The 12,813-nt window shown below is 34.6% G+C and overlaps 1 protein-coding gene across 2 annotated transcripts in view; it reads right to left on the bottom strand.

The window, feature by feature from the left end:
• Window positions 1-680: 680 nt before the first annotated feature.
• The window catches only part of LOC102025853 (zinc finger protein 878-like), a 25,992-nt gene continuing 13,859 nt past the window's right edge, over window positions 681-12,813 (bottom strand). The window contains exons 2-5 of one of the 2 annotated variants that reach the window (XM_005413490.2): window positions 10,587-10,677; window positions 4,694-4,820; window positions 4,433-4,493; window positions 681-2,929 (exon numbers count right to left, since the gene is read on the bottom strand). In XM_005413490.2, coding sequence (XP_005413547.1) covers window positions 1,057-2,929; window positions 4,433-4,493; window positions 4,694-4,781 — 2,022 coding nt within the window. In that variant the 5' untranslated portion in view covers window positions 4,782-4,820; window positions 10,587-10,677 and the 3' untranslated portion in view covers window positions 681-1,056. The remainder of the gene's footprint in view (window positions 2,930-4,432; window positions 4,494-4,693; window positions 4,821-10,586; window positions 10,678-12,813) is intronic. The other variant, XM_005413489.2, reaches the window with a different exon arrangement.

Genomic DNA, 12,813 nt, shown 5'->3' with positions numbered 1-12,813 from the left:
AATTCTTATACATGTGTATATCTTGCACTAAATCTGTTTCTCTAGTAAGCACTGGCTAATACATTACTACAATTCATGATACACTTTTACATCATGGTCCATCTGATCTGTCACAATCAAAAATGGCAATGTGGTTTATTTTTTGGTACAAGAATTGGTAAAATTAACACAAAATTTGAAGTCATCCAGACATAAGCATAGAAAGTAAAATGCTGATAAGAAAAAAAATTTTATGTAAATCATAATATTGAGAATGACATGAAAGCAAAATAGATAAAATTATGTACTTGATATAACATCATTATGTTGGAATATCCAGGTACCTTTTCAGGATATAAAAAATAAAGCATTTACTAATCTATAAATTGTGCAAAAACAACTGGCCTTTTCAAAAACTCATCTTCACATGTCTCTAAATATGCATAAACATGTGTACATCAAATTAAAAATTGTCAAAGCCAGACGTGGTGGTGCATGCCTGTAATCCCAGCACTTGGGAGACTGCAGCAAGAGGATCGTTGCAAATTTGAGACCAGCCTGGGCTGCAAAGTGAGCTCAGGGCCAGCCTGAACTGCATAGCAAGACCCTGTCTCATAAAAAAAAAAATTATCTTTTTAACCACAGAATATTAAATATATACACCAAGAAAATTAAAATCAAATCTAGTGGGAAATCTCATCAATTAAAAAACAATTAATAAATTTTATTTTTTAGTGGCTTAGTCCTCCTAATAGTAAAGACAAAACAAAATCAGAACTACATAAATACTAACCCTACATGGAAATGAGAAATACATTTTAATTCCCCTTGTTTAATTAGAAGATATTATAGTTTAAAGACAATGGCTTGCACAAAAATATATTATGTCAATATTTTTATAGTAAAAACATAGTTCAGATATTTACAAGTGATTTACTGAAAAGCACAGAAGGAATACATTCTTGGATATCTCATCTGGGAATGTATTTTCTGGAAAATTTATGAAGAAATATTGACATCAAATTTTTCATTTAATATCCACAGGTCTGTACTATATGAGGAATTTTCACAATAGACTTACATATATAGGATTTCTCCCCAGTGACTTCCGTATAGTTGATAAAAACTGTCTTCACTGAATGCTTTCTGTGCATTGCTTATATACAAAGTGTGAGATCTATGTACATAATATGAGGACTTACTAGCAAATCTTTTGCCACATGGCTCATATGCATAGGGCTTCTCACCTGTGTGAATTCTTTCATGTCTTTGACAATATATGCGTGTAGTGAACGCCTTCCCACATTGTTTGCACACATAAGGTTTCTCTCCTCTGTGACCTTTTTCATGTGTGTTATAAGAACTCTTTCTAGTGAATGCTTTTCCACATTGCTTACACACATAAGGTTTCTCCCCAGTGTGAGTTCTTTCATGTGTTTGACAATATTTGAGTATAGTGAATGCTTTACCACAGTGCTTGCACACATAAGGTTTCTCCCCTGTGTGATTTTTTTCATGTATTTGACAATATCTGCGTGTAGTGAATGCTTTCCCACACTCCTTGCACACATAAGGTTTCTCCCCACTGTGAGTTCTTTCATGTCTTTGACATTCCTTGTGTGTAGGAAATGCCTTCTCACATTGTTTGCAAACATAAGGTTTTTCCCCCGTGTGAATTTTTTCATGTATGTTACAGTAACTCTTTGTAGGAAATGCTTTTCCACATTGCTTGCATACATAAGGTTTCTCCCCTGTGTGACTTTTTTCATGTATGTTATAAGAACTCTTTCTACTGAATGCTTTTCCACAGTCCTTGCACACATAAGGTTTTTCCCCAGTGTGATTTCTTTCATGTATTTGACAAAAACGGTGTGTAGTGAATGCTTTCCCACATTGTTTACATACGTAAGGTTTCTCCCCAGTGTGAGTTCTTTCATGTCTTCGGCAGTGACTGGGTGTGCTGAATGCTTTTCCACATTCCTTACATACATAGGATTTCTCTCCAGTGTGAATTCTTTCATGGCGTTGCCAGGTACTGTGTACACTGAATGCTTTTCCACACTGCTTACATACATAGGGTTTCTCCCCAGTGTGAATTCTTTCATGTGTTTTGCAGGTAATCTGCATAGTGAATGCTTTCCCACATTGCTTGCAAACATAAGGTTTTTCTCCTGTGTGAATTTTTTCATGTATGTTATAATAATTCTTTGTAGTAAATGCTTTTCCACAATGCTTACATACATATAGTTTCTCCCCAGTGTGAATTCTTTCATGTCTTTGACACTTACTGTGTGTACTGAATGCTTTCCCACAGTGCTTACACACATAAGGTTTTTCACCAGTATGTGTTTGTCTATGCCTATGAAATGCAGGCTTATCAACAAATCCTTTTCCACACTGCTTGCATATGTAGGTTTCTTCTTCAATGTGAAATCTTTCATGACTTTCACATGAATTTTGAGTACTGAAAGTCTTCCCACATTGCTTGCATACATATGGGTTCTTACCAGCATAAATACTTTCATGGATCTGAACACCATTAGACGCTTTAACACTTTTTTTAGCTACAATGGTCTTCTCTCCAGGGTGAGTTCTTTTACTACCTTCAGAGCAGGTATTCCCACATTGCTCATATTGACAGCATTTTTCTCCAGTCTTTGTCACTGTGTGATTCAGAAAGGACTGGAAATCATTGCAGCTTTCTCCATGTTTACTACATTTACTCAGTTTGTCATGCAATACCAAATACTCATCTAGTTTCAGGCCAATGTGAGGTAAAATGGGCACATTTTGCAATAAATGTCCTATTAGGGGCCTTCTACAAGCAAGGCTTTCAGCTGGTTGTAAAGCAGCTTGTTGCATGTCCACATTAGCATCTGGAGACTGAAGAAATACGTTTCCATATTGATTCCAAGATTTATATTGATACCATTTTGCTACCTCATTATTACTGTAAAGAAAAGAATAAAAATATCAATCGCAAAAAAAGCTCTCCATATCAATAATTTACCAGGACAGATTTTCATTTGATGACTGCTAAAGTCTTGTGGGAACAAATTGTCTGAATGCCCTGGAGCACAGCTTCAAAGCACCCATTCCCAAAGGACGCTATTCACTTGGGAATTTTAAAAGTTTCATTTAGGTCGGTTGATACATATGTGAATTACACATTGACCATTTTAACACCTTTTTCCCCATCATTCTCCTCTTTTCTCCTTACCCTGTCATTTTTCCCATGTCCAACAAGTCAGCTTTTCTGTTCTCTATCACTTCTTAATTTTATTCCCTATTTTAAATTTTGGTATTTCACATAAAAGAAAACATGCAATAATTCACATTCTGTGTCTGACTTTTTTTTTTTCATTTTGTGATGTGGTGTTTTCTGTTTTTTTTTTTTTTGGCAGAAAGTATGATGTTATTTTTCTTTATGGCTGAATACATAGAACATGTTTTCCCAGTGCTGAGAATTAAACAAGGGTTTTAGCACTAAGTTATATTTCTAGATTTCTTATTTTGAGAGTCCCGATTATTAATTTGGTGAGCATGAAGTTCATTTTGTCATCCTGCTCACTCAACTTACCAGCATGCTGAGATTATAAGAAAGTACCACTATATTGAGCTATCCCACATGTTCTTTATTCATGCATTCCATGGTAGGCACCTAGGCTGTTGGAGAACTTAGGTATTGCGAATTATTTCCAGAACTTAGGTATTGTGAATATCCATGCACATCCTGCTTTGAGCATGCGTATGCATGTACAACTAAGATAAAATAATTTGAAATTGTTTCAGAATATACATAGGGAGCTTTGGCTAGATCATATGCAAACTCATATTTTTACATTTGAGACATCTGTATATTGATTATCAAAATGGTTCTATTTTATATTGCTATCAACAATGTATAAGGCTGCCTTCTAAGAATTTTAAAACATGAATACACCCAATTCACTGGAGGATGTTTTGAAAATATCTACTATTATACTAGCATTAATTTGTCTTTTGAATATTGCTTCCAGGTTAGCAATTTTTTAGATAATGTATGATATATATATATCTAGACATAGAGATATAGATATATACATATATCTTTCTTGAAGATGAGTTTCTGTCAAAGTTCAACATTTATTCATTTCTTATATGGCTATACACAATACCTAAATGCAAATTCATATATTTTCATGATGTTGAAAATGAAAGGAGTTTTTTATACCAATGTATGAGATAGTGTCTCTTGTTGAATTATATCTCTACCAAGTTAGTTTCCTACATTGGAATATTTCTCTATTCAATGTCAGATTATACAAAATCAACCTGTATGTATACCAGGAGAATTTTTGAAAGATTAATTAATGTGAACATAGCCTCATTTGTCAAGTTTCCTTGGTTGTAATATTTCTGTTCACCCAGTGACTCTTAGGCAATAATCCTTTTTTTTGTGAATGCAAATTACCTTAGATTTTTTGAGCAACTTTTGCGTTCTTCTTCAGTTTGCTGGTTGTCCCATGTCCTTCCTGAATTGTAGCCATAGAAATACAAAAGGCACTACATCATTATACAACAATTAGCAGATAGCAGTTAGATTCATGGTATAATGTAAACAGGCTTGACATATTCTTCAAAATGTTTCCACATTATATTTAATACGTCACTATCAGTGAGGAAGAACCAATGCTCTCTGACTGCATAAATGAGAAAACAATGTCAATCTTACCTATAGCAGTCATATTCATAAATGTTTCCAACATCACATCTCTGTAGAGCTTCTTTTGGGATGGATTCAGCAAAGCCCATTCCTCCATGGTAAAGTTCACAGCAACATCTTCCAAGGTCACTGCCTCCTAAATAATCACAGATACAGTTCCTAAAAATAGGTTGAGATTCACACCTTGAGATACCTAAACTCCTCTGTGCTGAACTGAGCTTAATTCCTTCAAATACTAATTCCTTGTCATGGGTCACCAAACTCATGAATACGCACGTATTTTCACACAGCAATTCTGATAGTAGATTGCAACTCAGTGCTCCAGCAACAGCACAACAGTAGCAGTGGTTGCCTGAAAAGGTCACAGAAACTCTATCTGTGCACTGTTTCTAAACCGAGGTGATAGAAGGACCCTCCAAATCGTCATTCACAAAACACACTAGTAGATACTTAGTGAATGGTTGTGATACACAAAAATCTATACCTCTTCAAATCTGACTATTCACAGAATTAAGTCATTTTTTCTTTGACTATACATAGGTAGTTTGAACCTCAACAGAATAAATCTACCAGGCAATGCAAGCAATTAAACAGACAAGGAAAAATGGGAGCCAACCGCAGGAAAATAACATGCCAAGGATAAGTGAGTGCACATCAGTTATAACCATCAATGGTAAAGGTCTCAATTTAGCAATCAAAAGAAACAGACAAGTCAAATGGATTAAAAAGCAAGATCCAACAATATGCTGCATGTGAGAAACACATATATATTCAAAAAGAAATTCCCACATGCAAAGTCAATACTCCATGTGAAAGGAACCCAGAAAACAGCAGGGAGAGCTATTGAGCTTGCAGACAAAGTATATTTCAACTCAAGGCTGATTAAGAGAGACAAAGAAGTTCACTATATCCTTATAAAGGAAACAATACAAGAGGAAGAGATTACAATGATACCTGTATATACACCAAATACCAGTACACCCAGCTATGTAAAACAAATATTAAAGAACATAAAAAAATCTAATAATTACTAATACAATTGTAATGGGGGACACCTCATTATGTTACTGTCACAAATAGACAGAACAACTAGACAAAAAAATCAACAATGAAATATTAGAACTGAACCAAACTTTTGAACAGATGGACTTAGTAGAAATCTATAGAATGTTCCACCCTAGAATATCAGAATACACATTCTTCTCAGCTATACATGGACATTCTTCAAAAGAGACAACACATTAGTTCACAGAACATGCTTAAGTAAATACAAAAGAATTGAAGATATCCCATATATATTGTCAGACTATATTGCAAAGAAACTGGAAATCAATGGCAAAGCAAACCACAAGAACTTCAGGGCCAGAAATTTAGCTCAATAGTGCACCAGCTGCCCAGCAAGTGTGAGGTCCTGATTTTGACTCTCACTAATCCCTCTCCCTCAAAAAACAACTTCAAAAACACATGGAAATTAAATATCACAGATGAAATAAAAGAAAACATTAAACATTTTCTACAATTAAGTGATAATTCCAATATAACATACTGAGACGTGGGACACAATGAAAGCAGTCCTTTGAGGGGAATTTATAGTGGTGAATTCTGACATCCAGGAAAAAGAACAAGCTCACATAACTTACTGTTGAACCTCAGACTTCTGGAAAAAGAAGAGTAAGTCAAGACCAAAGCTCATACATGTGAGAAAATTGTAAAGATCAAAGAAAAAAAATTAATGCAATGCAGACTAAGATAACAATACAAAGAATAAATGAACAAACAGTTGGTTCTTTGAATAATAAAATTAATAAACCCTTATCCAACCTTATAAAAAAAAGACTCAAATCCATGCAGTTAGAAACTAAATGGGTGAAATCACAACAGATCCTGCAGAAACCCAGAATATTATCAATATTTATATTGAGAAGCTATATTCTAACAATATAGAAAATGCAGAAGAAATGTACAGATCCCTACATACATATGAATTACCAAAGCTGAATCAAGAAGATATAAACATTCTAAATAGACCAATATTACTCAATGAAACTGGAGATGCAATTAAAACCTAAGAATAAAGACAAGCTCAGATCCTCATACATTTACTGCTGAATCCTGTAAAAAGTTTAGAGAAGATCTAATGCCACTTATTCTCAAATGCTTAATGAAATTTAAAGGGAAACAATATTTACAAATTTATTCCTGGAAGCATGATACCAAAACCAGAGAAGGAACCAATCAAAGAAGTCAATCTCCCTAATGAATATAGCTACAAATATCCTCAGTAAGACATTGGCAAACAGAATTTAGCAAATCATCAAGAAGATTATATATTATGGCCAAGTGCGATTCTTCCCAGAGATGTATGGATGGTTCAACATACACAAAGCAAAACTATCAATGTAATATACCACATTAACAGAACTGAGGGCAAAAGCCATAGGATTATCTCAATAGTTACATGAAAAACATTTGACAAAGTCAAACACCCACTCATGATAAAAACGTTACAGAAAATTGGAATAGATGGTTTTTATCTCAATTTGATAAAAGTCCTCTCTGATAAATCAACGGCCAACAATGTATTAAATGAACAAAAGCTGAACGCTTTAACTCTAAAATCAGGAACAGGATAAGGATGTCCACTGTTACAACTCTTATTCAAAATAGTTCTGGAAACATTAGAGTCATTAGACGAGAGAAAGAAATAAAAGGAATAATGATAGGAAAGGAAGAAGTCAAATTATCATTATTTGGAGATGACATGATACTTTACATAAAAGAACCCAAAAACTCCACCAAAAGACTTCTAGATTTAACAGCATAAAATTTAGCAGTGTGGCTGGATATAAAGTCAATACTCAATTCAATAGCCTTTCTCTACACAAATAACAAACTCACTGAGAGAGAAATTAGGGAAACAATACTTTTCACAATAGCATCTGGAACAATGAAATACTTAAGAATCAATCTAATGAAGAAAGTAAAAGACTTCTACATTGAAATCTATAGTACTATTAAAAAAGGAGATTGAAGAGGATATTAGAAAATGGAAAACTATGCCTTGTTCTTTGATAGGAAGAATCAACAGTGAAAATTAGCATATTCTCAAAATTGTTGCACAGATTTAATGCAATCCCAATCAAAATTTCAACAGCATATCTCAAAGAATTAGAGAACACAATCCTAAAATTTATAGGATTCTAGCAGAAGAGGGCTAGAAAACCAAAGGCAAATCAAGGCAACCAAGGCAAAGAAGGGGGCATCACAATCTCTGACATGAACTGTATTGTAAAGTTACAGTGACAAAAACAGCATGGTATTTGCAAACAAACAAAAACCAACCAAACAAACAAAAAGCAGACCCGAGGATCAACAGAATAAATTACATGATGCAGAAAAAAACTCCAGACATACTCAGCCACCTGATCTTTGACTCTAGCAAACATGTTCACTGGAAGAAAGATAGCTTTTTTGATAAATGGTACTGGAAAAACTAGCTTTCCACATGCTGAAGATTAAATCTAGACCCATATCTTTTACCATGCACTAAACTAAGATTGAAATGGATCAAAAATCTAAACATTAAAACAGAAACACAAAATCTGCTGGAAGACAGAATAATAGGTAGAACAATTGAAGACACTGGTGTAGGCAAAGACTTTACAGACAAAAACCCAATCACATAGGAACTTGCACAAAGAATCAAAAACCGAGCTCTCATCTTATTAAAAAGGTTTTGCAAGAGAAACAAACTAAAGAGTGCAGAGACATACCACAGTTTGGGAAAAAATTTTTGCCAGCTGTTCTTCAGAAAAAGGACTCCTATGTAGAATATATAAAGAACAAAAAAAAAAAAACAAAAAAAAACTGATGTAGAAATTTAAAGACCCAATCTAAAAATGGGCATCTGAAAGGAACAAACACTTCTGAGGTGAAGAATTAGAAATGGAAAATAAACATATGAAAAAATATTGAACATCACTGGTCATCCAACAGATGCAAATTGAAATAATGCTGAGATTCCTTCTTACTCCAGAAAGAATGTTTATTATTAAGAATTCAACCAATAACGAAAGTTAGCGGGGCTGTGGACAAAAAGGAACCCTTCTGCACTCTTGGTAGGAGTGTAGGCTGGTACAAGCACTGTGAAAATCAGTGTAGAGATTCCTCAAACAAATAGGACTAGAGGTCCCACTGGACCCAGCTATTTCACTTCTTATCTTCCCTAAAGAATTAAAATTATCACACCACAGTAATATACACACACCCATGTTTTTTTTTTTTTTGGTTTCTGGTTTTTCTCCAGTATCGGGAACCGAACTCACGACCTTGCGCTTGCCAGGCAGGCGCTTTGCCGCTGAGCTAAATCCCCAGCCCCGACACCCATGTTTATAGCAGCAGTTTATAATAGCTAAATCTTGGAAACAGCCTAAATGGCCATCTACTGATGAATGGGGAAGAAAAGATGTGTTTTTTTGTTTTCTTATACAATGGTACTACTCAACAATAAGGAAGGATAGAGGCTGGGGATTTAGCTCAGTGGCAAAGCGCCTGCCTGGCAAGCGCGAGGTCATGAATTCAATTCCCAGTACTGGGGGCGGGGGGGATAATGTTGAGACATTTTTGGTAAATGGATGCACCTTGAGACAATACTCTTTAAGTCTTTACGGACTTATTTTAAGTCTGTAAAATAAATGGGACACATATCTGTAAATACCACACTTTCTCTTTGGTATGAGAAATTGAGAGTATAAATAAGGACAAAAATGTATAATAGATATTGTGAATGTTAAAATGGAAAGGGAACTAGGGAGGGGCAAGGGGGAAGGATAGAAGGGAAAAATGAGAAAAGAAAGAAAAAATGAAAATTAAGCTTTTGTAAATAGAGAGGGGAAGTAAGATTAAAGGGAGGGTAAGGGAATGGGAGAAAAATTAAGCTATGATACATAGAGATACAAATTCCCTATGATGAGTATGATCATTATATAGACCTAAAATGTACCAATAAACATGTTATTAAAAATAAATACAATAAAACTATTTCTTGAGTCCACACTTTTATTGACCCATCCACTCATATCTATCAAAAATACTCAGCATTTTAGAATGTCCTCTCTTTTTTGAAAAGTATAACTGCACTAAGATTCACTTCGTTTATGTTATTGATTTGAAGCTCTGTCATAGGACATAAGGCGACAATTTAGAAGCATACTAATGACTTAATTTTGACTTGTCTTTATGGCCTGTCAAACCACAGAAACTAGGAAAAAACACACATAGGTTTTTACATTGGGCCATAGTCTAAGGAGTATCACCCAACAGCCTCTGAGACATTTGAGATCTCAGAGGGGAAAATTCTGTGCTTTGTACACTAACATGCTCAGAAGCTGTGTAACTCTGGTAGCTTCTGGGTAGCACATAACTAACATACAGAAAGACCAAATAATGTTCAAAAGGTGAAATCACAAAAGCAATTTTGTTTCTTCTTATACAGTAGATTTAAACAGTCTTCGCAGTTGATTTGTAAAAAAGGAAAAGAGAACTGACACTGAGTCAATCAGACAAAGAGCTAATTAAATTTTTACAAACCAAAGTCTTCTTCAAAAACCCCTAGCCTATGTTTTAAGCAAAACTTTAGGATTGCATAATACTTAGATGTATAAAGATTTTGAGATCTCCAGAAAGTATATTCAACTTCTGCTCTTTTCTTCCACCATACTCTGAAATATGCACGTAAATTAACTGTTGTCCTTAGTCCTATGATTCAATGAGAAAAGAAGAACAGGAGAGTAGGTTGTGAGGATGTCTCTTTGGTCAGGTTTGGTAAAAGGAGGTTAAACTAGAATACAAGTTTGACTAGCATTAAGATTTAAAGAGTTCTAGTAGAACTGCACAAGCATACCTGTGAATTCAGAATTAAACTTGAGATAACGTCAGAATTCAGTAAAATGATTAGAGACACAGTTCCTTTCTCCAGAGATAAAGAGCTTGTCCTAGGAATAGAAAGAAAGTATAGTACACATGTGCTGGAAGAAGTATTGTGGGTAAAATCAGTGCTATTCATCTGTCTTTGTGTGTGACACATTACTCTGTCCATGCCCACATTAGTCCCAAATCTGGCAATTCACCAGAGTGCAGGCTAAGTACGCCATCACTCAATAACTTTTCTGGGTCTCCACCAAAACCTGTGTTCCTAAGGGTATGTTCTTTAAGCAGCTAGGAAAAACTTTATACAATCAGACATCCGGCCACGAAGTCATACTTAGCCTCACTGCTGCAGACAGATGGTAAATTTCTCATTGTATTCATATAAGCTGGTAGCCTTTCTTTATTGTGTACCAAAAACACCAGTACATATACAATCAAATGATTTCATAAAGATTACCTGCAAGATTGTGTAGCTGTTCACACTGCACCATATTCAAAACCAATAAATTATTCTTGGAAATGTGGACACAGTGTAATATACAAATTTTATCTGAATACATTTAAAAACAGTTGGTCCTCGTATTGCACTTTCTGTCTTTACACTCTTGAGTTTTCTCACTGCTTCCTTTATTTCCCAGAACTTTCTAAGCCAGCCCATGAAAACATGGCTTTTTGGACATACCACTCTTGGAGAATGTACCATAATTCAGGTTCCATAAGCAATAGAAGTAATGGACATATATTACATGGATACATATGAGGACATATGAAAAATTAATGAACTAAAATGTGCTAGTGGAGTGGGTAGTCCACCATAGGAATCCAGATCTCTATCTGAAGACACAAATGTGTCTTTTGTCCCATTTTAGCGCTGTGAAATGGGAAAGTATTAAATTTCTCTATCAGGTAAATCACCAAGAACTACTATGTCAAATACAAGTGGAGCTCATGAGGTCATGAAGATAAAAGAATCTAGCACATAATATGCCCTACACATAAAAACTTCATGCTTTCTAAGTGTATAGTAATAGAGTATAGATACAAGTCTGGAACTTCAAGTGCTTGCAGGCACAATAATTCCAGTAAAGAAAGGCAAATGATCATCTAAGGTTAAAGCAGTAAGTAGGGATCCATATCACCATGAATTAAAACTAGAAATGGAAATTCTTTCCTTCAACCTTGCATAGGCTTGGTATCTTGATTTCTAACTACTCAGCCCTGTGTCTTTTCATTGGAAGTTTCCATTCTATCACCTTGTTCTGGTAATATAATCAAAACAGTATGACCAGAACCAGGCAACTCTTTATAATAATAATAATTTAAAAACCAAAACAAAAACCTCAGAGTATTTTTTCTTTTTCCAAATAGTATTATACTGTTCTCAGAATTGATTGCTCAGGAAGAACTGATTAATATAGCATTCAAAAAAAGAAACAATATGGTGCGAATCATGTGCTACAGAGCACTACATGAAGAGTTGAAGGAATGAGTCTACAGATGCTATGTCACGTGAAAGAAAAAATGTCTTCATCAGCTGAAAATAATTGAAGAGAAAATGTACGGAAAAGGCACAGAATATAAGCAAACATCATGGCTAACCTTGAAAACTTTAAACCGGTTCAACAAATGCCTAGATCTGTACTTGGGCAAATTTATGTAACACAAAGCCAAATTCACTATAAAACACTAAATATCTCATGTATGTTATTGTACACAGGACATTGTAAATCATTGGTTGTTCACATTTTGTGTCCTCTTCCTGATCGTGCAGCGACTTGCTACTGGTCTCTACTGACATGAAGAAGCATTGTACTATGTACCACTAGCATAAAAATAAGTAAATTTCAAAATTAATAGTAAGAAGGGGCTGGGGATTTAGCTCAGCGGCAAAAGCGCCTGCCTGGCAAAGGCAAGGTTGTGAGTTCGGTTTCCGGTACCGGAGAAAAACAAACAAACAAACAAAAACAAAACAAAACAAAAAATTAATAGTAAGATTTGCACTAAATAATTTTTCATTTTCTCTTCATTACTAGAAACTTAACTCATGTACATTAGAGAAGTTAGTTTAGAGTTGAGATACACCTTAAAATATTTATTTCACATTGAAAAAGGATCTTAGTTATTCAAGCAGTGCTTGGTGATTTAATAATCCTAAGCTTCCCAAGTGGTTGATTTTTTTTTTTTTTTTTTTTTTTTTTTTT

Source organism: Chinchilla lanigera, unplaced genomic scaffold, assembly GCF_000276665.1.
Source record: "Chinchilla lanigera isolate Chin_1 unplaced genomic scaffold, ChiLan1.0 scaffold00168, whole genome shotgun sequence".
In the NCBI taxonomy this organism is placed as follows: Eukaryota; Metazoa; Chordata; class Mammalia; order Rodentia; family Chinchillidae; genus Chinchilla; species Chinchilla lanigera.
The sequence above is the reverse complement of the archived record's forward strand: the minus strand, read 5'-3'. Positions and strand labels throughout refer to the sequence as shown.